General features: G+C 37.7%; 1 protein-coding gene across 2 annotated transcripts in view; it reads right to left on the bottom strand.

Annotated features, from left to right (window-relative positions):
* Nucleotides 1-761: 761 nt before the first annotated feature.
* The window catches only part of tdrd5 (tudor domain containing 5), a 60,393-nt gene continuing 34,429 nt past the window's right edge, over nucleotides 762-26,725 (bottom strand). For both annotated transcript variants that reach the window (XM_039767750.1, XM_039767751.1), the window contains exons 12-18: nucleotides 23,717-23,926; nucleotides 20,284-20,350; nucleotides 19,517-19,717; nucleotides 17,973-18,095; nucleotides 14,098-14,229; nucleotides 6,265-6,388; nucleotides 762-1,399 (exon numbers count right to left, since the gene is read on the bottom strand). In XM_039767750.1, the coding sequence (XP_039623684.1) occupies nucleotides 1,218-1,399; nucleotides 6,265-6,388; nucleotides 14,098-14,229; nucleotides 17,973-18,095; nucleotides 19,517-19,717; nucleotides 20,284-20,350; nucleotides 23,717-23,926 (1,039 nt within the window). In that variant the 3' untranslated portion in view covers nucleotides 762-1,217. The remainder of the gene's footprint in view (nucleotides 1,400-6,264; nucleotides 6,389-14,097; nucleotides 14,230-17,972; nucleotides 18,096-19,516; nucleotides 19,718-20,283; nucleotides 20,351-23,716; nucleotides 23,927-26,725) is intronic.

Here is a 26,725-nt window from a genome sequence, read left to right as displayed (position 1 = left end):
ATATATATATATACACATATATATATATATACACACATATATATATATATATATATATATATACACACATATATATATATATACACACATATATATATATATATACACACATATATATATATATATATATATATATATATATATATATATATATACACACACATACATACACACATATATACATATATATATACATACACATACACATACATATAATCTTCAGCAATTTTAGTGCATTAAGATGATATCCCCAGATAATAAACCCAGGTGATGGTGTTAAAGATGTGTCCAAAACAAGCATAACAAGTCTTAATGCAGTAATAGCAATAACAGTAAACCAAGGGTATGATACTTATTTAGGATACTAAAGGGTGCAGCATCCATCTGCCCTGTGTAGAAATCCTAGTTGAAATCTCCGTGTCTAAAGCAATTCACCTAGCTTTTCGGACCCTACAGCCAAGCTCTCCAGTAAAAAGGACTGCCACCTCACATTATTTATTGTGATATTCGGAGAAGTTCCCCTATCAAGAGTGTGCGTTTGTGTCTCAGAGAAGTCATTGCAAAATAAGAAAAGTAAATGTGTGTCTTAGCTTCAATATACTGTAGTACAATAACAAATAACAGGACCAAACACTATGCAAACCACTAATACTCCAGCACCATAAAGAAGACACAGTCACAGAACATAAGCCAATTAAAGCACATCACATTTACTGCAAGTACAAAATAAAACAATACAAAAACACATAAATATATGGCCAGGTCAAAAAAAGTAAATAAATAAAAATAAAAAATATTTTGAACACTGAAAAAATGGTGTCTTTTCCTGAAATGAAAGTACAGGGCTTCAAGGTCACGAGTCATGTGCAAATATTCTTCTCCTTCTTCAAAACAATGAAACAAATTATTTTAATAATTTTACACTTGAATGATTGATTGTTAGCATTCTAATTAGACATTATAGTTTGCTGTATGTTACAAAACCTCATAGAACATGAAAGTTCTAAAAATGTGCTATTTCCACTTGTACAGCAATGCAGTAATTTCTCCAAAATGTCAATTTGTGTCCCATGAATTACAACAACAACTTCATCATGAATTTGGCAACTGTGATATGAGTGATTTCACATAAGTATGTAATAATACATAATACAAAATGAAAATATTTTCACTTTCATAACAAACAAAATATGCACTAAGGCAAGATATAAAGAAGGTCACAAGATGGAGGAGGCAAAAGATCGGGGCAAGCAGAGCAAGTCTCCATACAGCCTGCCTCCGGCAAATACTGGAAAGATCGGTCTTGCTCCTCGTTTAGGTGGACTGCAGACGCTTGGGGTTGAGACCAGCTGCCCACTGTAGATTTCTTTAGATGTGGATGGAAGATTACAGCTCAGGTCTGAAATACGATAACATGATATTTATCTACATCACATACATCCTGAGCAGAGTCTGGTAAAGCACAACCTGTAAAGCACTAATGAAAATTCAAAACAGACACATAATGGAACTTCTCATCGTTAACATTACAGTACATTGTCTACATGTGACTGCAATCCAATGTGACATATCGCAGGGAAAAAAGCTAACAGCTACTGAACAGGCCTAAACTAATTCTAATTATCAAAATTACACCCATGTTTTCCTCCACACACACTCATCTACAGTTCTGCATTTCCAAATCTGACACATGAATTCAAACAATACAGGACAATACCCACCAAGATCGATTTAAATTAATGAATGAGCTGTATGTATTCCAGAGTTAGACATTATTAGATTGCATATTGAGAAAAATGTAACATGAGAGACTGTGAACTATAAATCATGGACATTACATGCATGGGCTATGTTTTAATCAAAACACTGGTATATCAAAAACATTAGAAAGACTACAAACTTTGTTCTAAACATTAAGAAGTACAGTTCTGTTGGTCACTGATGTATATAGACTATGGTGAAATAAAAATCACATCAAAATGTTACACTAAAGTCTCTATAGTTTAATACTACATTAATATTTTTCTATAACCTATTGTCTGAATCTGAATTTAAATTCACAGCAGCAGTCAATTTACTGTTCACAAATTGAATGTGAATGTGTCAATCTAGAATACACTATAGAGATGCATTTTTAATAGCAAGTCATCTCAAAACTCTAGGCTCTTTCAAGAGCAGACCAGATATAGTCCCTCTGTACTGTGTATATAGTGGAAAAAAACAAAACTACCAGATTGAATGTTCCTTGTACATTGCATTTATCATGTTTTATTAAGGCAGCCACTTTTGAACATGTCAGTGTGTCAGATTAGGTTACTACAAACATGGAAGTCAGTATTAACTGGAGCACACCAGGGATATGAATGGAACTCTTGAGAGTGAAATGTAGACCTTGCAGTCAAACTATAATGCAATTTTAATTCAGAAATTCATAAACTGTAAAGATCTTTGCCAGGATAATTCAATTTGTTCTTGATTTTAGAGTTTGGGTAATGACTTATATTTTAGCAGCTAGGAAAGAGCTAGAAAAAAATAGTAGTGTCAAGGGATTGGCCAGGATAGCGCAAAATGACCATCATATTGCTCATTTCTTAGAAGTGGTAACACTTTGCAATAAAGGTATTAAAAGGGATGTGTATAGTACTTGTACCATTATATAAAACAAAATGTTTGCTAAGGTCTTGCTACATAGCCTTACGTGACTAACATAAAAGGAAGTCCTTATTATAGAGTATTACGAAAAACATACTTGAGGGATTTACATCATATATGCTTACTTCATTAACACACTTATGGTGATCTCCAGGGTCACTGTTTCAAGCTCTGGTACGCTCTTGGTTAATAGCACTCTCTCTTTTCTTTAAACCATACTTCACAGTTCTCTGACATAAAAGATCTTCTGTGACAAGTCACACATTAAGGTGAGGCTTGTATTAAACTAGTACAGTACACTTATTTTAAAATTACTGCAAAATGTGGTTCGAGTCTACCACTTATCCAAGCTGTAGCTGCAAGCATGATCTAACTGAACTGTAAAGTGTACATGCATTAAAACTAAGGTGTGGCTGGATGAATGAGCTTTGAAAGTGGACGTTCTTTTCATACACTAGGAGTGCTTGTTGAGATGCATGTGAAGGCTCCATAAAATATTTAATTTGCATGAGCACTTGCAACTAGAATGATGTGATGCATCTGTTAAAGGCACAGCAAATAATATAAGGGTTGTAATCAACTGAGCCCTACTATAACTCTTATCTCATCGTGGTAAACAGGACTATCTTTTTTGGAGATTTTGAAAAGCTATGGTGTTGTAAGTGCACCTGGCCGTAAAGAAACTGGGGATATACAAGATTAGTGCAGTTTTTCTTCAGTCAGATGCTCTGTATTCAGAGGCACATTATGTCTACACTAAACAAGTGAGATATCCCTCAGGTCTGGAGGTTTATATTTAACACCTGTCTCTTGGTCAATCTTTGCAAAGGTAAGTGAACTTACACTATAAAAGTGGGGCAATATTTGGATGAGGAGAGGGAGTTCTGAACACACCATAAAATGCTAGACTCTGAAAACGTAAGCACATATGATCTTCTCAAACAGTTAACTTAAGGAGTTAGAAGGGAAGAGTTTCTCTTAACGTTACCATTGATTTTTTATTATTCTCGGACTATAAATGCAAACACTGTGGAGTAACGATTATTAAATGCCACCGACAATAAAACTACCTGGCAGATATTTTTATTCTCTCAAGAAACAAATTCCTTTAATGTCCTTGTATTGGGCAATATTGAGGCATAGTGGTAGTGCTGCTGCCTCGCAATAATGAGACCAGGGTTTACGCCTGGGGTGGTCCATGTACTCAGTCTGCATGCATGCATTCTAATGGATTTTCCAGGTGTTCCGGTTACCTACCACAGTCCAAAGACATGCAGGTCAGGTGAACTGGTAATGTTAACTCGGTTCTAAAGTATGTGTACATGTGTGTGTGCTCACCCTGCATTGGACTGGTGTCCTTGTACCTGCCTCGTGCCCAATCCTTAACAAGAGTAGGACTTGCTATCTACCTACACCATATGGCCAAAAGCTTGTGGACACCTGACCCTCACACTTACATGAGCTTGTTGGACATCCCATTCAAAAACCATGGGCATTAAAATGGAGTTGGACTTTCCCTTACATCTATAGTAGCCTCCACTTGTTTAAGAAGGTTTTCCTCAAGATTCTGGAGTGTGTCTGTGGAAATGTGCACCCTTCAGCCAAAGGTCATGTATTGATGTTGGATGAGAAGACCTGGCTCAAAATCGGCTTTCCAAAAGTGTTCATTAGGTCTGAGGTCAGGGTTCTGTGTATGCCACTTGAGATACTCCATACCAAACTCATTTAAACCATGAATTTGTGGAGCTGTGGTTATGCACAGGGGGCACCTTCATGCTGAAACAGAAAAGGGGCTACCCCAAACTGTTAACACAAATTCAGAAGCGCACAATTATCTAAATGTCTTTGCATGCTGAAGAATTAATAGTATTCTTAACTGGGACACAAACCCTGAAAAATAGCCCCACAGCCCCTTAATATCTCTCTTAAACCAAACTTCACAGTAGGCACTATGCTGTATGGAAGGTAGCATTCTCCTGGCATCTGCTAAACACAGATTTGTCCATCAGAATGCCAGGATAGTGAAGTGCAATTGATCACCCACGTTTCCACTGCTCCAGAGTACAATGCTTTAAACCAAATAAGCCAATGACTAGTACTGCAGAGTGATCTCAGGCTTGTATGCAGCTGCTTGACCTTGGAAACCCATTTCGTGAAGCTCTGGACAAACAGGTTTTTGTGATGATATCACTTCCAGAAGCAGTCTGGGACTTTGTTGTGAGTGATGCAACAGAGGATAGGTTATTTTTATGAATTATGCACTTCAAGAATCAGGCAACAAGCACCGAGTGTTTGTGTGGTCTACCACTTTGTGCCTGAGCTGCTGTTGCTCCTTGACGCCTCCACTTCAATACTCACACAACTGACCAGCGCAGATCTAGCACAGCAGAAGTTTCAGTGGTATCCTCTACCAGTGCCATGTTTAAAGTCACTGAGCTCTTCAGTACAAACTGTTCTACTGCCATTGGAGACTGCATGGCTGTGTGCTTGGTTTTATACACTTGTTAACGATGGGGGCAAGCTGAAACACCTGAACTCAATAACTTCGTGGGATGAGTCCACATACGTTAGACAATATAGTGCAGCAAATTAGTCAGCAAGCTAGCTGTGTACAACAGGAGAAAAGCAACTATTTACAGCCACAATCTCTTAATTTGAAGGTAGAGTTTACAGATACTGACATTCCTGACTCTTCTGGCATACAAAGTTTTTTTTTCTTCTGTATAAATATTGACCGATTTAGAGACTGGAACTTGGTCACTCACTGACTACTTTGGTAACTAACTACTTAAACTAGATCTTCCAGAAGTACGGGCAATGTTTTTTTGATCAGTTTCATTAAGGTTTAGTCAATTAGGGGAATTTCCGTGAATGACCGCCAATTATTGTTGATCAGGCATAGCTATTAGTAGACAGGAATACTAAACGACAGCTGAAAATGACCAATGAAATCCACGAGAAAAGTCAGCTGACAGTGATGAGGTTTTTACTATTGGCCTGTAGTAAAGAGGAAAAACCGAAAGACAGTCAAAAATGATCACTGAAATCTACAGTACAAGCTAGAGAGGATTTACTGCCGATTGCCTGCAGCAAAAGAGATTAGATTGTTGTTGAACAAATTAAATATTAAAATTTAAAAATTCAAATGTAATGGTAAAGAGTGTGAGTATTGGAGTACAAATTACTTTTTTCCTTCACAAATGTGCAAAGATAAAAGTCAAAAGTTCTGCTGCCAAAATCTACTACAATATTTCCAAAGTATACCCAGCTGTGTAAATATAACACAATATTACCCACTTCTGGTTATCATTCAACAGTTTTTTTGTTCCCATTTCATTTACTTGAATTTGAAAAGCCCAAGATAAATTATGATATAAAGATGCATCTTATTCAATACTATGTTCAGAATCTGTGGATAAACAGGAATGCCTTTATGTTAATTTAGTTCTATACGTTTCTAACAAAATGCACTTCAGGTCGATTTCCTGGTTTTCTGCCTAAAATAAAGTTAAATATGAGTTTAGGGTGCAAATGACCATCAGGAAATGGGAAATAAAATTTCAAAAATAGCCATAAACATGTATAACCTTCTACAAAACTCTTTATGAATACCTTCATTAGTGTCCACTGCTGCAGTGTAGGGGGTGTTTTTTGAAGATGTTTTATCTTCCAAGCAGGCCACAGACTCCTCACGTTGTTGTACCACGTTATTCATGGTCATCTCACACTGCAAAGACTTTAGTAAGAAGTCACTATTAGTCTCAATAAAACCAAGCCTTAAGAGTTGGACTAAAGCAACTGACCACAGACAAAAATAAACCCAACATGTGTATGTTCAGAATTAAAAACATTTTAAAATAACACATAGAAATGCACACTATAGAAATACAGGTTCTTCAGTAACATCTGACAGGACACAAAGCCAACAATTACTCTAACCATGCTTTATTACAGTACATGTAACAGATTTTATTTTGGTTAAGGGCATCTTGGGGTGTTGCTTCAGAATTTCCAGATAATGCTCCTTCATGATGACATCTACAGTATGTTATGAAGCGCAGCAGTCGCTCTACCAGTACAACAATCTCACATCATGATGTTGCCTCTCGTGCTTCACAGTTGGGATGATGTTCTTTGGAATAAGAGCCTCACCCTTCAGGCTCCATACGTATTGCTGATCATTACAGCCAAACAGTTAAAATTTAGTTTCTCTTAACCAGACAATATCCCTCTAAAAGTTACATTTTTGTCCTTGTGAGCAAGTACAATTTGTGCTCTTCTTCATGTTGATTTTGAAGTAATGGGTACTTTCCCGGCCGACAACCTTTCAGGCAATGTTGATGAAGTGTTAGAATGATGGATGGTGACATTTTAGTTTCTGATGCTTCTAATTCCTTCCTAGTTCCTTAGTTGTCATCTTGGTGTTCTGTTGGGCCTTTCAAAACAAAATTGGTTCATTCCCGGAAGTCAATTTATGCCTACTCTCTAAAAAATGAAGTGTCACTATGGTTCTAAACTTATCTTTTTGCACAGTTCAAGATACAAGAAGTTTATTGTCATATACACAGTAAAAACACGTGTTAAAACCATGTAATGAAATTCTTACTTTGCTTGCTCACCTTCATATACAAAGACTGAAAGACAAAAGATGTATAAAAACAAATAAAACTACAATTATAAGATTACAAAATATTGTGCTAAGTGCCTGATGACATACCGCAGCCCCATTTATGAGGCTATGAGTTGTGGTTTGGATTGACTTTAACTTTTAGCATTGTTGAGGAGTGCGATTGCTTGTGGAAAAAAAACTATGCGTCAGTCTTGTGATGTGTGATTTCACACTCCCGTAGCGCCTCCCTGAGGGAAGCTGCATGAAGAGCGTGTATTGAGGATGAGTATTGTCTTTAATTATGTTCCGCGGCCTCCTGATGACCCTACTAGTGTAGATGTCCTGTAGGGAGGAGAAGGCTGCTCCAGAGATGTGCTGTGCAGTTTTAATTACACGCTGGAGTGCCTTCTTTTCATTGCATAGATGCTTGTACTACCTTGAACCTTTCAAAGATAGCTCTTAAGGAGGAACCCAACTTGTGAAGATGCACAATTTTTCTCCTGTTGGTTTGACTCAGTTCTTTCGATTTCCCCATTGTCTTAACCCCAAGGTGGCACTGGTTCTATAGGTAGGCCCTTGTATACAACAACAGGTGTCCCGATACAACACTAATTATGACAATTAGCAACTTATCTAAGATGTGTAAAGAGACAGTCAACTTGGTGTTTGTAAACTTTTGACCCACTGAAAATCTGACATAGTGATTAAATGCTGAAATAAATCTATTAATCATTATTTTGGGTGGAATGAGAAATCAAGCAAAATGATGCCTTTTATTGGATAACTAAACAGATTATAACAGGCAAGCTTTCGAGGCAGCTCAGGCCCCTTCTTCAGGAAAGAAACTGCATTGCAAAACCTTTAAGTGGGTCATCTTACATGTAAAAAAATTAATAGTCCTCTCCAGGCTAAAATTCATTTAGCAGGAGAGGAGAACAATGTATAGTCAAGATCTGTTGATAAATTGTCCAACAAAGTCTTTTGAAGTTTGTGATGAGTTTTACCATACAATGTGGATCTGTAGTCAGGTTGTCTGGATCAGTCAGAAACACGTAAATAATCCTCATGTCTGGTCATAAAACTCTCGTCTCTATTTAAACCATGTTGTGATGTGTTAAATTTTAGCATCAGTTTAACTTCCCATTCCTTGCTCACTTGCTGTGTTTTGAAGTTACCCATAAGCACTGTGACTTTAAAAGTCCTTCTTGCAGTGTCCATGGCTGCTGAAGTGACCTCCTACAGGAACACCTCTATTGCTATGCTTAATGTGGAACCTGTGTAAATTAATTCATTTGTTTAGTGTTTGTCCAGTTTCTCACACATAAGAGTGCAGTGTTGGGACATTTAATACAAAGAATTAGGTAGACCACATTAGATGATCTGCAGGAAAATGATTCCTTTATGCAATGTTCCAGCCAGCAGTGTGGTATAACTACACAGTCTGTATTATAAATGTAAGTACATGTGTTGCATGTTTTCTGTAGGAAGGGAAGTGTACCATTATCTGTTGGTTGACTCAGGAAATTTTGGACAATTAGTTGCTGCAGGTTTGGTGGATGTCTGTATGGCAGGAGGGGAGGTTCTGGGAATACATCTCTCAGTGTGTTGTCATTATTTAGTATTGGCTGAAGTTTTTATAACTTTTCAAAGTGCCAAAACATGTGGGTTATAGATAAAAACAAGGAGGATTCAGTTCTTGTTGTCCTTGTTTTTATATTCCAGAAGGTTGTCTATGGCTATGGTAGCTCTTCTTATTTGAATTTCTGTTGTTTTCAGAGTATATGCTTGACTAATGAAATCTTCTCTAAGATCCTACAGATGTTAATCCTGGCCTGTTGGATATGAGCAAATACGATTGTTAACTTATTGCTTTGCTGAAAATGATGGAGCGCCTTATATGCTTGGGGTGGAAGCTTTCACTTCTCAGGTATGTCCGTCTGTCTGATGGTCTGTGAAAAACAGAATTTATAAGGGTGTTACCTTTCAGTTGAACAGTGGTGTGAAGGAGCCAGGCTTCTGTTTTTGAATAATTAAGCTTCAGCTTTAGGTCGAGGTGGAAAGACTCGTTATGAAAATGGAGGAGGTCCTTCTCTCTGGCAGCCAAGACTATGAAGATGTCATCTATGTAATGGAGATACAACACTGGTTTTAAGACCCAATGGAGATACAACACTGGTTTTAAGACCCATGTTGACATAACATTTTGCCATAAATAGGTTTGTGTAGTGAGTTGCCAACCAACAGTATTGCAGTTCCCATTTGTTGCAGGTAGAAGTCCTGTCCAAATGAGTGGCAAGAAAGGTTCCCTTAGGTAAGGGGCCAAGAGCAGACAGTTTTTTTAGGAAATCAGTGATGTCTTGGATGTAGCTAGTTGTATTGCGGGTGAGTGGTTTAAGGATGTGCTCCATCCTGAAACATTTTCTGTAAGTGAACCAAATCCTGATGATATAGGCCTTTCTGGGTTCCCTTTAGTGTTGATCTTAGGAGGCATGTAGAAGTAATCCATTTCTGGGTTCTCAGGAATTAAACTGTTTACATGATTCCTGATGTCAACAGGAAATTTACTGTCTTTAGTTCCTTCTTGTAGAGATCTGTAGGATCTTCCTGCAGTTTGTAATAATACATTATATTGGGCAACTGCCTTTGTACCTCCTGTATATAGTCAGGTGTGTTCATGATAACAAAGGCACCCCCTTTGCTGGTTTAATAACAATCTCTGTATTTTCCCTTAGTGAATGTATGTCTCACTGCTCGTGAATAGTGATGTGCTGTACCCGATCTTGCTGTCCATATAGGATACCCGTTTTGACTCAGTCGAAAGTAATCTATGTAACTCTCCAGGGTGGAGTTTCTGCCAAGTCCTGGTGTCCATGGTTGCCATTTTCTTTTTTGTGGAAATTCTTTTAAGTCTCAGTTTTCTGAAGAATTACTCCACCTCACTGCAGAGTCTGATTTTGTCAATGAGCTTTGCAGGGCAGACTGAGAGTCTCTTTGTAAATCTCTGCTTCGTTTGGTGTGAGGAGAGATTAACAGTACAGGTCTGTTCTTTCTATTTGTTGCTATTAACTGCCCAGCTTTCTCTCACAGTCTAAGCAGTTTTTTCTTTTAGTTGACAATAAGGAGTTTCTGGCGTCTTCTGTAATATAGATGTAGCTCCTTTACCATATCCTGCATGTCACTGCTAAGGAGCAGGATGAGGTCCTGGACCTCTCCTTGTGTGTTCTTTTCAATGTTATAGAAAATTTTGATTAGGTGATTTCTCAGCCTTTCAGAGGTCCTAGTTCAAAGTGTGGATTGGATTGGTTGGATTCCTTATCAATATGCCTTTTGGGACAAGATTTTCCTTTTTTGCATTTCACTAAGAAGAGATGTCACTGTGGAGGTGTGCTAGTTTCTTCCACCAGGTCTTCAATTCCATGTAGTAGCAGTATATTTCGGTGTCTTGTAGGTCTGTAGTAATTGGGTGTTGTACCGTGTTAGCCATTATGGATACAATGAGAAGTCAAGCAAAATGACACCTTTCATTAGCTAACCAAAAAAAAAAAAAAAAAAAAGGTTACAATATGCAAGTTTTCAAGGCAGCTCAAGCCATTCTTCCGGAGATAGGCAAGATAGATAATTTATTAATCCCAAGGGGAAATTCATATAATGCAGCAGCAGCATACGTATACAAAAAAAAAATATTAAAGAGGAATAAAAATGCAGGTAAAAACAGACAATAACTTTGAATAATGTTAACGTTTACGGGTGGAATTGAAGAGTCGCATAGTTTGGGGGAGAAACGATCTCCTCAGTCTGTCAGTGGAGCAGGACAGTGACAGCAGTCTGTTGCTGAAGCTGCTCCTCTGCCTGGAGATGACACGGTTTAGTGGATGCAGTGGATTCTCCATGATTGTCAGGAGCCTGTTCAGTGCCCGTCGCTGTGCCACGGATGTCAAACTGTCCGGCTTCATTCCTACAATAGAGTCTGCCTTCCTCACAAGTTTGTCCAGGTGTGAGGCATCCTTCTTTATGCTGCCTCAACAGCACACCACCGCGTAGAAGAGGGCACTAGCCACAACCGTCTGGTAGAACATCTGCAGCATCTTACTGCAGATGTTGAAGGACGCAAGCCTTCTAAGTATAGTTGGCTCTGTCTTCTCTTACACAGAGCATCAGTATTGGCAGTCCAGTCCAATTTATCATCCAGCTGCACTCTCAGGTACTTATAGGTACCTGAGGATCATGAGGTCCATGAGGGGCCTGGGCCTTCTAAAATCCACCAGTTCCTTGGTCTTGCTGGTGTTCAGGTTTAAGTGGTTTGAGTCGCACCATTTAACAAAGTCTTTGATTAGCTTCCTGTACTCCTCCTCCTGCCCACTCCTGATGCAGCCCACAATAGCAGTGTCGTCAGCAAACTTTTGCACGTGGCAGGACTCCGAGTTGTATTGGAAGTCTGATGTATGTTGGCTGAACAGGACCGGAGAAAGTACAGGCCCCTGCAGCGCTCCTGTGTTGCTGACCACAATGTCAGACCTGCAATTCCCGAGACGCATATACTGAGGTCAGTCTATAAGATAGTCCACGATCCATGCCACCAGGTATGAATCTACTCCCATCTCTGTCAGCTTGACCCTAAGGAGCAGAGGTTGGATGGTGTTGAAGGCGCTAGGTAAGTCCAAAAACATAATTCTTACAGCACCACTGCCTCTGTCCAAGTGGGAGAGGGATCGGTGTAGCATACAGATGATGGCATCCTCTGCTCCCACCTTCTCCTGGTATGCGAACTGCAGAGGGTCGAGGGAGTGGTGGACCTGTGGCCTTAGGTGGTGAAGCAGCAGCTGCTCCATGGTCTTCATCACGTGACGTCAGAGTGACAGTCATTCAGCTCACTAGGACGTGATACATTTGGGACTGGGGTGATACAAGATGTTTTCCAAAGCCTCGGGACTCTCCCCTGTTCCAGGCTCAGGTTGAAGATGCGCTGTAGAGGATTCCCCAGCTCCAGCGCACAGGCCTTCAGCAGTCGTGGCGATACACCATCTGGACCCATTGCTTTGCTGGCACAAAGTCTCCTCAGCTCTCTGCTCAACTGGGCTTCTGTAATTATGGGTGGGGAAGTCTCTCCTATGCTGTTATCAGCAGAAGGATGGGTGGAGGGTGCAATACTCCGAGGTGAGAGTGTTAGGGTGGTCAAATCTGTTAAAGAAGTTGTTCATTTGGTTTGCTCTCTCCATGTCTCTTTCGATGGTGGCACCCTGCTTCGAGCAGCAGCCAGTGATCTTCATCCCATCCCACACTTCCTTCATGCTGTTTTTCTGCAACTTCTGCTCCAGCTTTCTCCTGTACTGCTCCTTCGCCGTCTTGGGCTAAACTCGGAGTTCCTTCTGCATGCGCTTGAGCTCATGCTGATCACCGCCTTTAAAAGCCCTTTTCTTCTGATTCAAAAGGCCCTTGATGTCACTTGTAATCCATGGCTTGTTGTTAGCATAGCAGCGTACTGTTCTTACTGGAACTACAATGTCCATACAGAAGTTGATGTAATCAGTAGTGCAGTCAACAACCTCCTCAATGTTCTCACTATGTGATCACTGCAGGATATCCCAGTCCATAGTTCCAAAGCAGTCTCTCAGATCCTGCTCTGCCTCAGGGGACCACTTCCTGAATGAGCTTGTATAATGTAGAAACTGGAATTCTCTGTGTTTGTATAAATTCCAGGGCAGATACTGCATTGGAAAACCTTTAAGTGGGTCATTTTAAAAGTTTCATTTAGTGCGAGAGGAGAACAGTTTATAATCAAGATATTTTGATAACTGTTCAACATAGTCGTTGGAAGTTTCTGATGAGTTTTTGCATACAATATAGATTTGTAGTCAGATTGTCTGGGTCAGTCAGAGAGATGTAAATAATCCTCATATATGGTGATAAAACTTGTCTGTAAACCATGTCGTAATGTGTTACATTATCAGTTTAACTTCCCATTCCTTTCTCGCTTGTTGTGTTTTGAAGTTGCTCATAAGCACTGCGATTTCGAAGTCCTTCTCACAGTGTCCATGGCTGTGAGCTCCTACAGAACATCACTATTGCCATGCTTAATGTTCAAATTCATTCTTTGGCAGAGTTTTTGTCCACTTTCTTCCACACAGACTGCAGTGTTTGGACATTTCACACAAAGAATTAGCTAGACCACATTAGATGATCTGCAGGAAAATGATCCCTTTATGAAGATATTCTAATCGGCAGTACGGTATAGATACACAATCTATATTATAAATGTGAGCACGTTTAACATCTTTTTCCGTATGCAGGGAGATGTACCATTAATTGTTGGTTCACTCAGGGAGCTTCGGACAATTAGTTGCAGGAGAAAAATCACCTCTGGAAATGAAGTAGATAAGCTAATCGACTTAACACATGAATGTCTCAGTAACATTGTTTGTGTGAAATTAGGGAATTTTGATTTGGAAAGTTTTTACACAAGATGCAGATAAACCTATGGCCTTAACTATATAGGCACATAAATTTCACAAACCAAAACTACCGAGCACTAGAAAACAACCTTTAAATGACTGTAAATCCGTCGACAGTCACTCGTATTTGCAATCTCATGGATCCATTTTACACTTGCCAATTAACTAAACCTACATACTAGATCTTCCAGGCTGTGGGAGTACAACCTATTCAAGTATGGGGAGAAGGTGAAGATTTCACATGAATAACAAAAATGTGCAGGCAGTAAACCTTGTATACTACATTCATCACCCTTATTAAAAACAAAAATATATATTTTTCAAATTCTTTATACAAAACTTCTGTTTATCAGAAATATTTTTAAGACAAAAGATAATAAAATTAACCTCATCTTGCAGGTCATTTTGCTCACTTATGAGCTCAAGCTCTGGAAGATCACTGAAGTCATCAGTAGCATCAGTGCCATCTGGTGTTAAAGGCTGACATAGTGAGTAGAGCTGTTTTTCAGGAGGAGTGAGCTACAAAATAGGGATAAAAAATTGCAGTCTATCAAACACTGCTTCATTGGATGTTAGGCTTTGTGTTCAGTTACAAATCCATTTTACTAAAGTAATTACTTCACTCAGAATGCAGTCTCAGCTTGTGCTAAATGCTGTTAATATGTTTTAGCAACCTACTACCCAGAACTCAAACCAAACTGATTACTGTGGAGAAAATAAAAGCTGCCAAAATTAAGGAGACCGAGGAACACTTTTGGAAACTGTTTTTCAACTATTATGGGACTATCTGAAAATGAATGGATGGGATAAATGGATGAGAACAACCACACACCTGTTACTGTACCCCGATGATGCAATCCATCAAGTTTTATTCAACTGGAGATCCACTAATAATAAATAGTTAAGGAAGCACCTGCCAACATTCATTTGTGTCAACAGGAGTAAAAAACATGAAAAAGAGATGACAGTCGCAACGTCATAAGCAGATGGAGAAAATGGCAGAGGCAATGCAATTTATAATTAGATGTTTAGGTGAAAGTATGATGGAAAACGTGAAAAAGTCTTCAGAGTAAAGAATTACTTGGTGCGAGGGTGTCCTGTCCCATTCTGTCACCTAGAATGGCTGTTTTCCTCTATCAACTGTGATAAAACATATTTCAATCCTAGGCATGGCCTATGTCCTCTCTGATCCGCATGTAAATGTACACATCAAGCAAAACTGTACACTTGAGCAAATGAAATAAATCACAATATTCCTACATGTGTCAGTTTGTAAACTGTTCTGAAAATTGTAAAAACGTACCAGGGGGCTATGCCCACGTTTGGCACAGCTAAGCCATTTTATGGTTTATTTCAGTGGTTCCCAAACATTCTTCTCACGGCACACTTAATGTTTAAAGATTTTTGCATGACAGTCCACGTCAAACCACAGTACAGTGGAACCTTGGGTCATGACCATAATTCGCTCAAAAACTCTGGTCGTGACCCTAAGTAATTTCCCCCATAGGACTGTATGTAAATACAATTAATCCGTTACAGACCGTACAAACTGTATGTAAATATATTTTCTTTAAAGATTTTTAAGCACAAATATAGTTAATTATACCATAGAATGCACAGTGTAATAGTAAACTAAAAACTAAAAATAACACTGAGACAAACACCCAGGATCCCTGCTCAGCAGCTCGTTCGCTCTCAGCTGCATGCAAGCCTGCGCTCTCGCTCTCTCTCTCCTGCATCTTCATTCTCCTCCAGGGCTGGATATTGTTATTGTTGTGGTGGAATTATTTTTATATATTTTTAATTATTTTTGTATTTGTTACATTACGGTGGCAAAACATGTCTAATATTGAAATATTTCGTGGCACCTCTATAGGTGCACAGTTTGGGAAATGCTGGTTTATTTAATACAATGTTGTCTTCCTCTTTATTTCCTTCACTTGTAGCTTCTTGTGAGAACTTACTCTTAATTATATTTTCCTATTCTCTGTCTTTTAAGCAACTACCAGCCTCACCATTTTTTTTTTAATTCCCCAAACAAAACACACTTTCAGCTAGTACAAAATATACCTATCAGTCGTCTCAAAGTGTGGGAAGAGTACAATTCAATGTTTGAAGGGAAGAAAATCTAAACCTTCACACTGAATTTGTACACAACAATAAGGACTCCATAAACCCAGAATTTATTTTTTCTTACAGCTTTTGCTTTCTGGTAGTCTGTGCTCAGTATGACCAACAGCACATAGATTCCTGCATTTATGATAACTTTTTCACATATTTCTTTAAGAAATGTCAACAAAATGTCATTGTAATGTATCCATTCATGTGACCAACTGAATATTTTGCTTCCTGCACACTCTTGAGTGTATCATATGGATTTGGGCCTGATGATCCTAAAAATCATGTACCATTTTTTGTGATTTCCTCCCATATTATAAATACAGCAAGTCCCCTACATACGTACTTTCAAGTTACAAACTTTAAAAGATGCGTACATGCATGTCCAATAAATTAAAATTTAAATAAGGGAAAAGTTAAATATTGTACTGTAACTTCAAATTTCAAGGCAACACACAAGTTAGTTCGTATGTCTGCTGCTAAGTGGAGTCGAAAACGCACGCTATTATTTCTTACATTCTCAGTCACATGCATGCATCATTCACAAGTGGTTTTGCTTTTGGCTATATCTCTACTTATGTTGAGTTAACATGCTTTATTTCAAGCCCAAGAATTTAAGGAATTAAGAATAAAAGAAACAGTGATGTACTGCTAAGAAGCGCCAGGCGATAGCGATGGAAACAAAAGTGAAAATAATTGAGGGTAGAGCGAGGCGAAAAGATGGTTGATTTTGCTCGTTTACATAACGAAGCATTCAACCATCGGCACAATTCTAGGTGGTAGGTTATTAGTGCGGCAACCAACTGTTTGGTAGCTACCCCAACCAACCCAACACCCAACCCGCACACCGTATGATCTTCTCTCCATGTGAATGCGTAATTCGCCTTAATGGAGGCACCGGCCCCGAGGACAAGATCATGGAACATGATCATAAGTTTGCTACATATGCCAGCTCGCTAGCCATAAGCAAGCCAACCAAGATTAGCTGACTGAAAACACTGAGGGAGGGAAAAAAAATGTGGTTGTTTGTTGTTAAAATGCACTCAAAATCAACACAAAAGCACTATCTGTAAATAATATGTGGGTCACAGACTTGCACAAAAAAGAAATCAGTCATCTCAAAGTTATCCAAATGGGAGCTGTCTCTTAAGCACTTTCAGAAACTCCAGCATACATGTAGCGACTCTGTCGTCATCCTGTAGTCGCTTCCTTCTCAGATTAAAAGAGTAGACAGACTTCAAGAACAAGTGACAAAACAGCCAAGTCAGCAGCTGGTTTTAAATGTTCCCCGCATTAACCAGTGGGTGACAGACTCATTACGCGGTAATCCTCTGAACTTGCAGTTGCACCTGAGGCAGACAAGCAATCCCTATCTGAGTTTCAGCACAAAGCACAGTTGGAAGGTTGTCAGGGTCTTAAAAATTTCACAGTAAAAATATTAACTTTTAAAAGCTATATGTACTGTACATAAAGCACAAATAATGTTTCAGATAAGAGTAGAGGAGGGAAAGGAATGCTAGGTCTGCATATGTAGGCTCGTTCGCAAGCAGTAAGCACGTCTACTATATGAAGATCAACTGATGGAAAACAATGGGAATAAAAATTCACTTTCAGTTTTTTGTTGTTAATATTTGTGTATTTGATATAGATTTATAGTACATTTTAACTTTTAAAAGCACTTTCTTATGTACAAATAGCTGTAAATGCAATTATTTCCTAAAGGAGTTGAAGGTTGGGGGTTGCATTGTGTTCATTGGGTGCCAAGACTAACTTTGCTGGACTTATGAACAAATTGGACTTGTGAACGGAACTCGTTTGTATGCAAGGGTCTTACTGTATACATATACAGTATACATAAAAGCTAAAACTTGGTCATCTATGGTTTGTCTAAAAGTAGAAGCACTACTCCTAGGAATGCAGGTCAGATATGCCAAGTATTGCAACCTCATTTAGCTCCAACCAACCCTTGGGAACAATTGTAACAAAACTTGCTCTTACTATCCTACTGGAAATCTAACACTTTCCCCCCCTCTCCTTCCACTTTTAAAAGCACTTATAACCCTGTGGATGAAAGTAGAGTACACACACCTAGTTCAAAAATACTATAACAACAATTCAAATATATTTATATACAAGTCAGTTACCAGATTTCTTCTGAAATGGTCAGAAGGATTTTCTTTAACACTAGAAGGGTCAGCATTCTTTGGTTTTTCATCAGGTCCCACTTTTTTCAAAAAGAGCTTCACTGGGTTCCAGTGACCAAAACACTAAAACATTAAAAGACTTTTGTAACTACTAAACATATTGAAAGAAATTAGTGCATCTTATTAAAACTGACATCTACAAACAGCAAAAAATGAAATCTAAAGTATTTATATCATGACATTAAATCTTGTTTTCCTTATTGTAAGAACTATTAAATTATCAAAAAAAAGTATATTTACTGTATGATTATTTAGCTTACTTTAAGAAACCTTGTCAAGTAAATTTTACCCCCTTGGCAGATTTTTTTTTTTTGCTAAATAAAAGCAAAACAACTCCCATTTAAAAGTTTGTTTTTTTTTGTGTGTGGTTTTTGCATATGCATTTTTTGTAGTGCAGATTTCATTTAATGTCTCTAAATAGTTATTTGCGATGTAAATAACTAAGTAAAACAAAAATATTAAAATTAAATCTTGTATAGTATTAACTTATTATCTGATTTCATAAAAAAACCAGAGAATTTCAATTTTAATGACAATCCTAAATACACAATAAATGTGATTATCTATGCTACCTATCAGAGTGTAGCTGGTTTATTTACAGAAAAAAAAGACAAGTATCTGAGTGAAGGGAAGGATCAATGGGTAATGATGACAATTCTAGAAGACCACGATCAAATCCTATTACCATTTATTTTAAGTCTGAAACGTCCCAACTGTGCATGCATCGGTTTCCCGCCCACATCCCATAGACATCCATATTAGGCTAACTGGCAACTTTCAAAAGATTACATACTAGAGAATGTGGTTGCATTCCTAGCCACCTGTATAATCTAAGATTTCACTTATTGAAATTATTTTGGAAAAGCTATAAGCCATTTATTTCAACTTGCTTTTTGTAGTTGTTGGAAATTTGTGCTACAGAGCTGCAATACAAATGTAAAAAATTCCTACATTTGATACAGCAACTTACAGAAGCATTACAAGAACATCTATTGTTCTTAACCAAGACTCTAAAGTTAAACAAATATTATTTAGGAGTTATTGCTCTGACCTCTGGAGTTAACTAATAGCACGAATACAGTCCTGCATTATTTGCCTCTTATCTTGTAATTTTCTAAAACATGAATATAATACTGTAATTGCCCAATAATTGTAGTAAAACACATCCCATAATCGAGTTTGCTCTCTTGTGGAATATATGTGCATGACTGGCATTTCACCCAACCCTCATTCTTCAAACTATGGCTGATGAATCCTCATGTTGACTAGCCTGGGAATATCTCAGAACTGTCCAGAAGCAGTTGGAAGTTGCCAAGCATAGGGTGCCCTGCTCTGTTCAGCTTAGTGTGTTGCTACTACAACGTTTACCAGGCTAGGCCACTAAAATGAAAATGAAGTCATATTCCAGCTTTGACCTACATTCTGATCTTAAATTTAAAAAAAAAAAAAAAAATCAATTAAAAAAAGAAAAGTGATTTCAATACCTCGCCGATATCTTCAAGATTGCATGGCACAGCATAACCTTGAATCTGAAGAACAGTGTGAATGTAAATATCTTCCTGCGTGTAGGTATCACACAAGAAAAGGTGAAGGATCCCATTCACATACTTGTGAATTAGAGCAACCAAAGGTCTTGCCCAGCAAAGTTTCTGGAAAACACTGATTGCAGTTTCACTCCAAGTAACCTGCTCAAAAAATATTTTATCAAGTACATAATAAAAAAAGAAATTACTTACAAAAAAATGTATAGTTATGTTGTCTGTAGGTTGCCTTTTTAAAGTCTCAGTCTCTCCAAGAGTGAATTACCTTCTATAATTGTATTCTCACCTCCTTTTCCCCATATGCTTCTACAGAAGTGTTTTATTTAGTTCACATATATTTTTAAAGTTTTAATAACTTATTTTTAATAAACTGCTGTACAAGTATACAGTCACTTGCAAACTCCCTTTATTAGCAATTATTTTCCTAATAAGCAGATTAGCAGCCTCCCTACAGGTTTACTCTGTCCCTGACATTACTCCCTTTCAACAACATGGCATCCTCTTTAAAATTCTTGACAGTTTGATTGCTCTGTGACTTCAAGCAGCTTTACGCCTCTGCACTATCTTTGTAAGGTACAACAGGAGAATTGTGTGCAAGTACAATAAAGATATGGTACTGGTATAGAGTCTATCACAGGAAAATACTCGAAGGAATAACCAATTCTTTATACAAATACACAAATGGAAATTTCAAAACTGATGCTCCAAACCTTAAATGGTTTGATCCACGTCAAAGTGGCTGGTACTGCCTGAGCCGGAAGCTTTGAATAGACACATCTGGAATTTGAAGAAAAAAAAAAAAACTAAACATTAAAAGAATGTAAATCCAAAATGAATATAAACAGTTTAAGGTTTGAAATTAACAGCAGATTTCAAACAAAGTTATGTTAAAGTGCTTAAAGAACAGAAGGTAAAGCCTGGTGTAAATAATATGTTCAGAAATACAATACAAATTTGTATGCATTACAAAGGAATTTTAAGCTTGGATGGTACAAACAAAATTAAGTTAACTTAAAGGTGCAGTGGTACTTTTATGAATAGCAATAACTTTATCATTAATTTGTGTAAGAGTTTATATTTTTCCAGTATCTCAAATACACCCCATGACTTCTCACTGGAGAGACAAATCTTTCTAGCTAGATGCAGCAGTTTATGTATTCATACCAAAGCATTTCGTTTAAATATCATCACTTACCTGAATCATGAGTCAATGATGCTGTACCAAAAGGTTTCTTCAAATATAGACTTCAAAAGCACTTTTTTGTACGGAGAACATCTGCCTCGCCACTTTTAAAAGTTATAGCTTGCAATATTTTGGGGGCAGCAGGGGAATCAATTCAAACGAAATCTGGTTAGTTGGTAGTAAGACCATGTGCTAAAACATGTGCCTTCCCTGAAAATTGACCGTTTAACAACCCACCGAATGATTCATGCAAAAGAACATAGTCCTTATTAGCAAGTTAAAGACTGTCAGCAAACAAGATAATGCAAACAGTAAGAACACAGGACTGATAAGGAAACATGGGGAGTTCTGGTGTATGGTAGTTGGGAGGATTTAATTAGCTAAATTGCTGACCTTTTAAATGCAATAATAATAAATAAATGGGGTGAGGCGTGTAGAAAGACTGCAGAGACTAAGAGGATGGAAGAGGAGACCAAACAATAGATTGTAGATCAGGAGTCACCAACACATCGCTCATGAGCTACCGGTAGCTCTTAACGCCTTTCCAAGTAGCTCGCCAAAGGGTTAATGAATCCTACATAAACTTGAAAAGTTGATTAGTCAAATTAGGGGTGGGTGATCTTTCCAAAAAATCATATCACAATACTTTAAACACAAAATCACAATCCACAATCTGAATTGTAATCTATCTTTTCAATGTGGCATACACTTAACAGAATATCTGGACTCAAAAATCATCAAGACCTAAGTAACACTTTATTTAAAATATCAAACAAAGCTGAATTCAATTGTTCTCTAATTCATTAGCTAAACTGAGTTAAGGACCACGTCCCAAAGCTGGCGACTGAGTGAGGAAGGCCCTCCCCTCGGCCAGCGGTGTGTTTCTTGGATTTGCACAAATAAATCGGTACCACAAGCGAACTATGATACACAGCGAAATGAGAGAAGTCGCTAAAATCAACCGGAATGTTCAAGTAAATTATAGAAAAAAACCCGATCTAAATCCGTGAAGTAGTTCTCTCGTGAAAAGCGGACAGACAGACATTGGATTTTATATATTATATATTAGTAAACCTTCAAAATAATGCGCAATTAAAGTTTCAACAGCATTCTCAGCATTTCTGGAGCTTAGTAAAGCCAGATAACTATAAGAATCTTCACCAAGCAGCTCTGAAAATGTCTGCTTTGTTTGGGTTTCCATACCTCTTTTGAGTCTGACATGAATATTATGAAATCAAAGTTCAGAACAAGACTGACAGATGAACATTTAAATGACTCCATAAGAGTGAACCTAAGTGGCTACGCTCCACCATACACCTCAGTGCCAGTCATCTGCCTAACTAAAAAACACATGACATATACAACTGGACATGTGAATAAAGTGACACAGTGACATGTAACAAAATGACAAATGAATAAGAGACATCTGTGTATTTGTAATTGCATTGATTTGTTTTGACAGCATTCATGTTTTAATTCAATAGTGTGATATACACTAGAAAATGCATACAGACGTACAAAATGCACTTGGAGGTGAACTCAATATTTTTTGTGATGTTTTAATGCAAAATGTGAGTTGTGGACACCAACATTTCGTAAATGTTAAGGCAAAACAAGTGCATTCAGTTGGAATGGTTTGAAATAAGCTATGACAATAAACATTAGAAAACATGAGTAGCTCTCAGCCATTTTCATTTTGTAAAAAGTAGCTCTCAGGGAAAGAAAGGCTGGAGACCCCTGTTGTAGATCAAGAAAAGCATAATACCAGTACTGCAGATAAAAAAAAACAAGTTGCAAGTAGCAATGGCAGTGATATTTTAGTACTATGCCCACAAGCTCCTTACAAACCGACATACCAACAGATGTGTCGCCGTCTCAAAATTTTTCTGTTGGTTAGATGAATGTGAGGTCTTTTTTTTTGTTTTAGCTCATTATGAAAAGACCACTGACTGCAAGTCCACAGTTAGCAAAATTGCCTCCAACACATTGACCTGCGCCCTTACCCTCTCCTCTAACAGCATCCCAATTTAAATCATACTCAAATATTTGACTGTTGTTAGCATTAGCATCCCATATTAACATCTGGGTGATGCAGTAGCTAGCAATGCCAACTCTCAGATGCAGCATCAAAAAGTGCTGGAATAGTCTCCACTGCAGTCACTCTCCAAATGACTCTGAATTGGATTAAGCATGTCTAAAAAATGCTGTTTATTGTTACGCTGTTATAATTAAAATAAAGGTGTTACAAGTAGGAATGAGGAAAAAAAAATTAGACCAAAATTGATAATGACAAGCCAACAGAGAACCTGTATTATTTCTTTCTAAGAAAAGGTTCACAAGGAACTTTGAGCTCTGGAAGACATGTTATGGGTTGTCTCTATAGAGGAAAACTAAAGTGTGTAATCTATTACAGGATAATAAGTGCAGATTAATGGTCAAAAGTGGCAAATACATCCATTTAAAATTAAATCTATAAACACAGTAAAGTGTGAAGAACATAAAAGTGTCTGAATGCTTTCTGAATCCACCATATATGATCATAGTATTATGAATGAGAGACAGTATTTTCTGTTGTCTTTTTTTAATGAAGATGGATTTCCTTATTATTTGTTCCTTCATGTAATTTCACAGTTTAGGTTTTCCTCGATAAAGATTAAAATGAAATCTACAAATGCAGTAAAATGTGCAGAAAGTGAAGGGGTCTGATTACTTTCGTAATCCAATGAATTGCTACGGTGGACACAAGATTAAATATACATTTAAAAAAAAGGAAAATTCCAAGCATAACCCCTTTTTGTTCATTGTAACACTGAAGACTTTACAGTAGAGTACAAAACACAAATTTTAAAACATGTAAGGCATTAAATCAGTTAAAAATCACAAGCAACAGAGCTAATCTATTGTACATTAGTTAATACCTTGACGTATGGTGAAAAGTATTATTTAAACCAAAAACTTACTTTAGAAACTTTACTCTGTTCTTCTCCACTTGTTCAAAATTTCCAAAGTCAACATAATATACTTCCACATACTGCTCACTAATAATCCGGTGAATAATTCCACGATAAAACCACAAGGTGCTAGTTTCCACACAGCACACCTGACCGACTCTAAAGAAGTGCTCAGGGAGCTGGTACCTTTGTGAGGTCTCTTTAGAAGAGTAGCACACCCTGGAAAAGAAATGCATGATGTTATCAACACTGCTTTGATAAGATTCGCTTCAAAATGTAAAAATCTTTTTGTGTGAACAAGCTGAAAAAACGTAATCAAAGAAATTCCACAGCCACCCTATCCTCAAGATCTGGTAGCAGGTGACTACCAATTGCACCCCAATATGAAGGGCTATCTCCACTATAATAATGATTAAGAAGTAAAATCAACTACAGAAGAGTGATTAGCCAAGCAAGACAAAACATTTGAGAAGAACAAGAAGGTACTGTGAATAGATTAACAAGGGTATTATGTTTCACAGAGATTATCTTCAAAAATAAAAAAAGTAAATGATCCTACTTCTGGGGACATGGAATAGTCACCATTAGGATCTGCTGTTCTACAGGAGCTGACTGCATGACAATTTAAGTGGCAATCCATGTATGGAACTGTTTAGAAACGGTGAGAGGAGTGATTAATTAATCAAGACACAAACTCCCAAAGATCCACAACCTCATTGTAGAACTCTCTACTAAATGCTTCACAAATCTAGAAAATAACCCAAACACCAAACTAAAAGACATGTGCACTACCTAATAAAACAACAATTCCTACAAGACTCAGAAATAGTCAAACATATAACAATTACTGTACTCCCAAACTAGAAGGGCACTGCTTTGGTACTCTTTGGTGAAGAAAGTCAAAAGGAGGCTAACTTTTCAAGAGCTGAATTAAAAAAAAAAAAAAAAAAAAAAAAGCAGACGTGGTTGTCCTTTGAAAACCGGGCAAAGACAGGTTTCCTCAAACCTACAGATACACAATTTTTGTAAAAACATTTCATAAATTATATTTTGCCAAGATCAGCTGTGCATGTAACTGACAGGCAAACATGTTTTTATAAGAAAATAACACCTGCTGTGAAAATGAGATACTCCTTCAGTTTAAATGGGTAGTCATGACAGGCAAGAGATTTATTTTTTTTATAGAACTTAAACTATTTCATTCACACAATTCAATTTTAATTTCTCATATGACAGAGAAATTTGAGTTCCACAACAAAGCCTTTCCTATGCAAATGTTTTTCTTTTCCTCTTCTTTCACCAGAAAAAAACTGTGAGTAAATGTTTAAGAGCAAGATACCACCTATGTAGTGAAAGTAGCTTAATTCATCCGTTTTAATGACTTGTCTTTTAAATGTCTTTGTACAGAGTTCTTAGATGTGAGTAATAGTAATAATTATAAATAATGATTCATTATTTTACTAAATCTGTTCTTCCACGTTTCTTTGTTGATTAGCTCCTGTTCAAATATTTATTGGTAAAAACATACAGTGCACACGCACAAATGACTGATGAAACAGCTAACAAGAGGCGTTTTTCGATATCATTGTAACAAAATTTACCGTCCGCTGTCAATCACGGAGCACCCCGGTAAAACGACAAGAACATGTAATACACCTGCAACGTTAAAACACAGATTTCATGACTTTACTGAGCGGGAGGAAACTGCGGACAGGCAGCTACATGTGCATGTTTACTGATGGACAGACTGGTATTTTGTACAACGCATGCGTTAAATCAAAAGAGAAACAGCACACAAAGATACATGAACATGAAAAGATCCGGGACAAACATTATCTTAAAGCACCTGCACCAAATCAGAAGGAACACTGAATTCCACGGGGCACAGATATCTTCATAAAAGGGGACCCTACATGAAGGGCAGAGGAATTTCAAATGTTCTGCATGTCTCCGATGCATTTTTATGAGCCGTTGTCTCATAATCAGCCCTTCGTTCATCATTCTGGCACTAGCGTAACTAACCTCTCCTTGAAATTCGCCATTTGGAAATTTTCATAGTTAGAAAAGCATTTGCACACGTGCATCTCCAACTCTGACATCATTTTAGTCGCTAGGCCCGTGTGCTCAATGCAGGCATGTCAGGTATAAACCAGCCTTTACTGTAATGTGCGGGGGATAACACCCCGTAACGACACATGTTAATAGCTTATCCTCTCAACAACTAAAAAAATGGCCTTTTGTAGTTACACTAAAATTAGATGAACGTTTCAATAATTTTATTTGGCACTGGCGAACTAAATAGAAACGATGATCGCCAAAACCTATTTTTGGGTCACATTTGCGATCCTTCCAGTTGCAGTCTGGAGCTCTGCCAAGAATATGTCACAGTGGGTTTTAACGGTGAAAGAGCTACATTTGTCATCTTCCTGGATGTTTCTGAAGCATAACAATACATGCCCTGAAGGACTAATCCTTCAACACAAAACATGAAGTAAGGACAAAGTGAAGAAGATCACAGCTGGGGTTCCTCTCTCCATTCTTCTTCAATATATATTTCAGTGACATTCTCAAATCAGCAGGAGTGATGATGGTTCAGTATACAGATGACAAAGCAATTATTTACAAATCTAGAGAACCTTGGGTCATCACTTAAAGACTACAAAGAGGCCATGGACACCTCAGAAACCTGGTTGCAGACTTGGTGCTTTGAGATCAATCCCAATAAAAGCTTGGCAATTTTACTGAGCAAAAGAATGCTGTCACCAACAGGTAAAACTACACTAAGGACATCCCAGGGAGAACTGTGAAATACCTTAGGAGTGATACTGGACAAGTTCCTGCCATGGAAACAACACATCAAATCTAACTTTTCCACAGCCAAAAACACCTGCAATCAACTACCTTGTCCTCAACAATGAGCAATTACAAAAATCTAATTGTACAGAACCACTATGCGTGCCCGAATTTTATATGCAGCTCCAGTTTGGGGTCCTGGAGCAAACAGCCACATCCAAGCCT

The sequence above is a fragment of the Polypterus senegalus genome, chromosome 10 (genome assembly GCF_016835505.1).
Source record: "Polypterus senegalus isolate Bchr_013 chromosome 10, ASM1683550v1, whole genome shotgun sequence".
NCBI classification, from domain to species: Eukaryota; Metazoa; Chordata; class Cladistia; order Polypteriformes; family Polypteridae; genus Polypterus; species Polypterus senegalus.
Note: the sequence above shows the minus strand (reverse complement) of the source record. Positions and strands in the feature narration are given on the sequence as shown.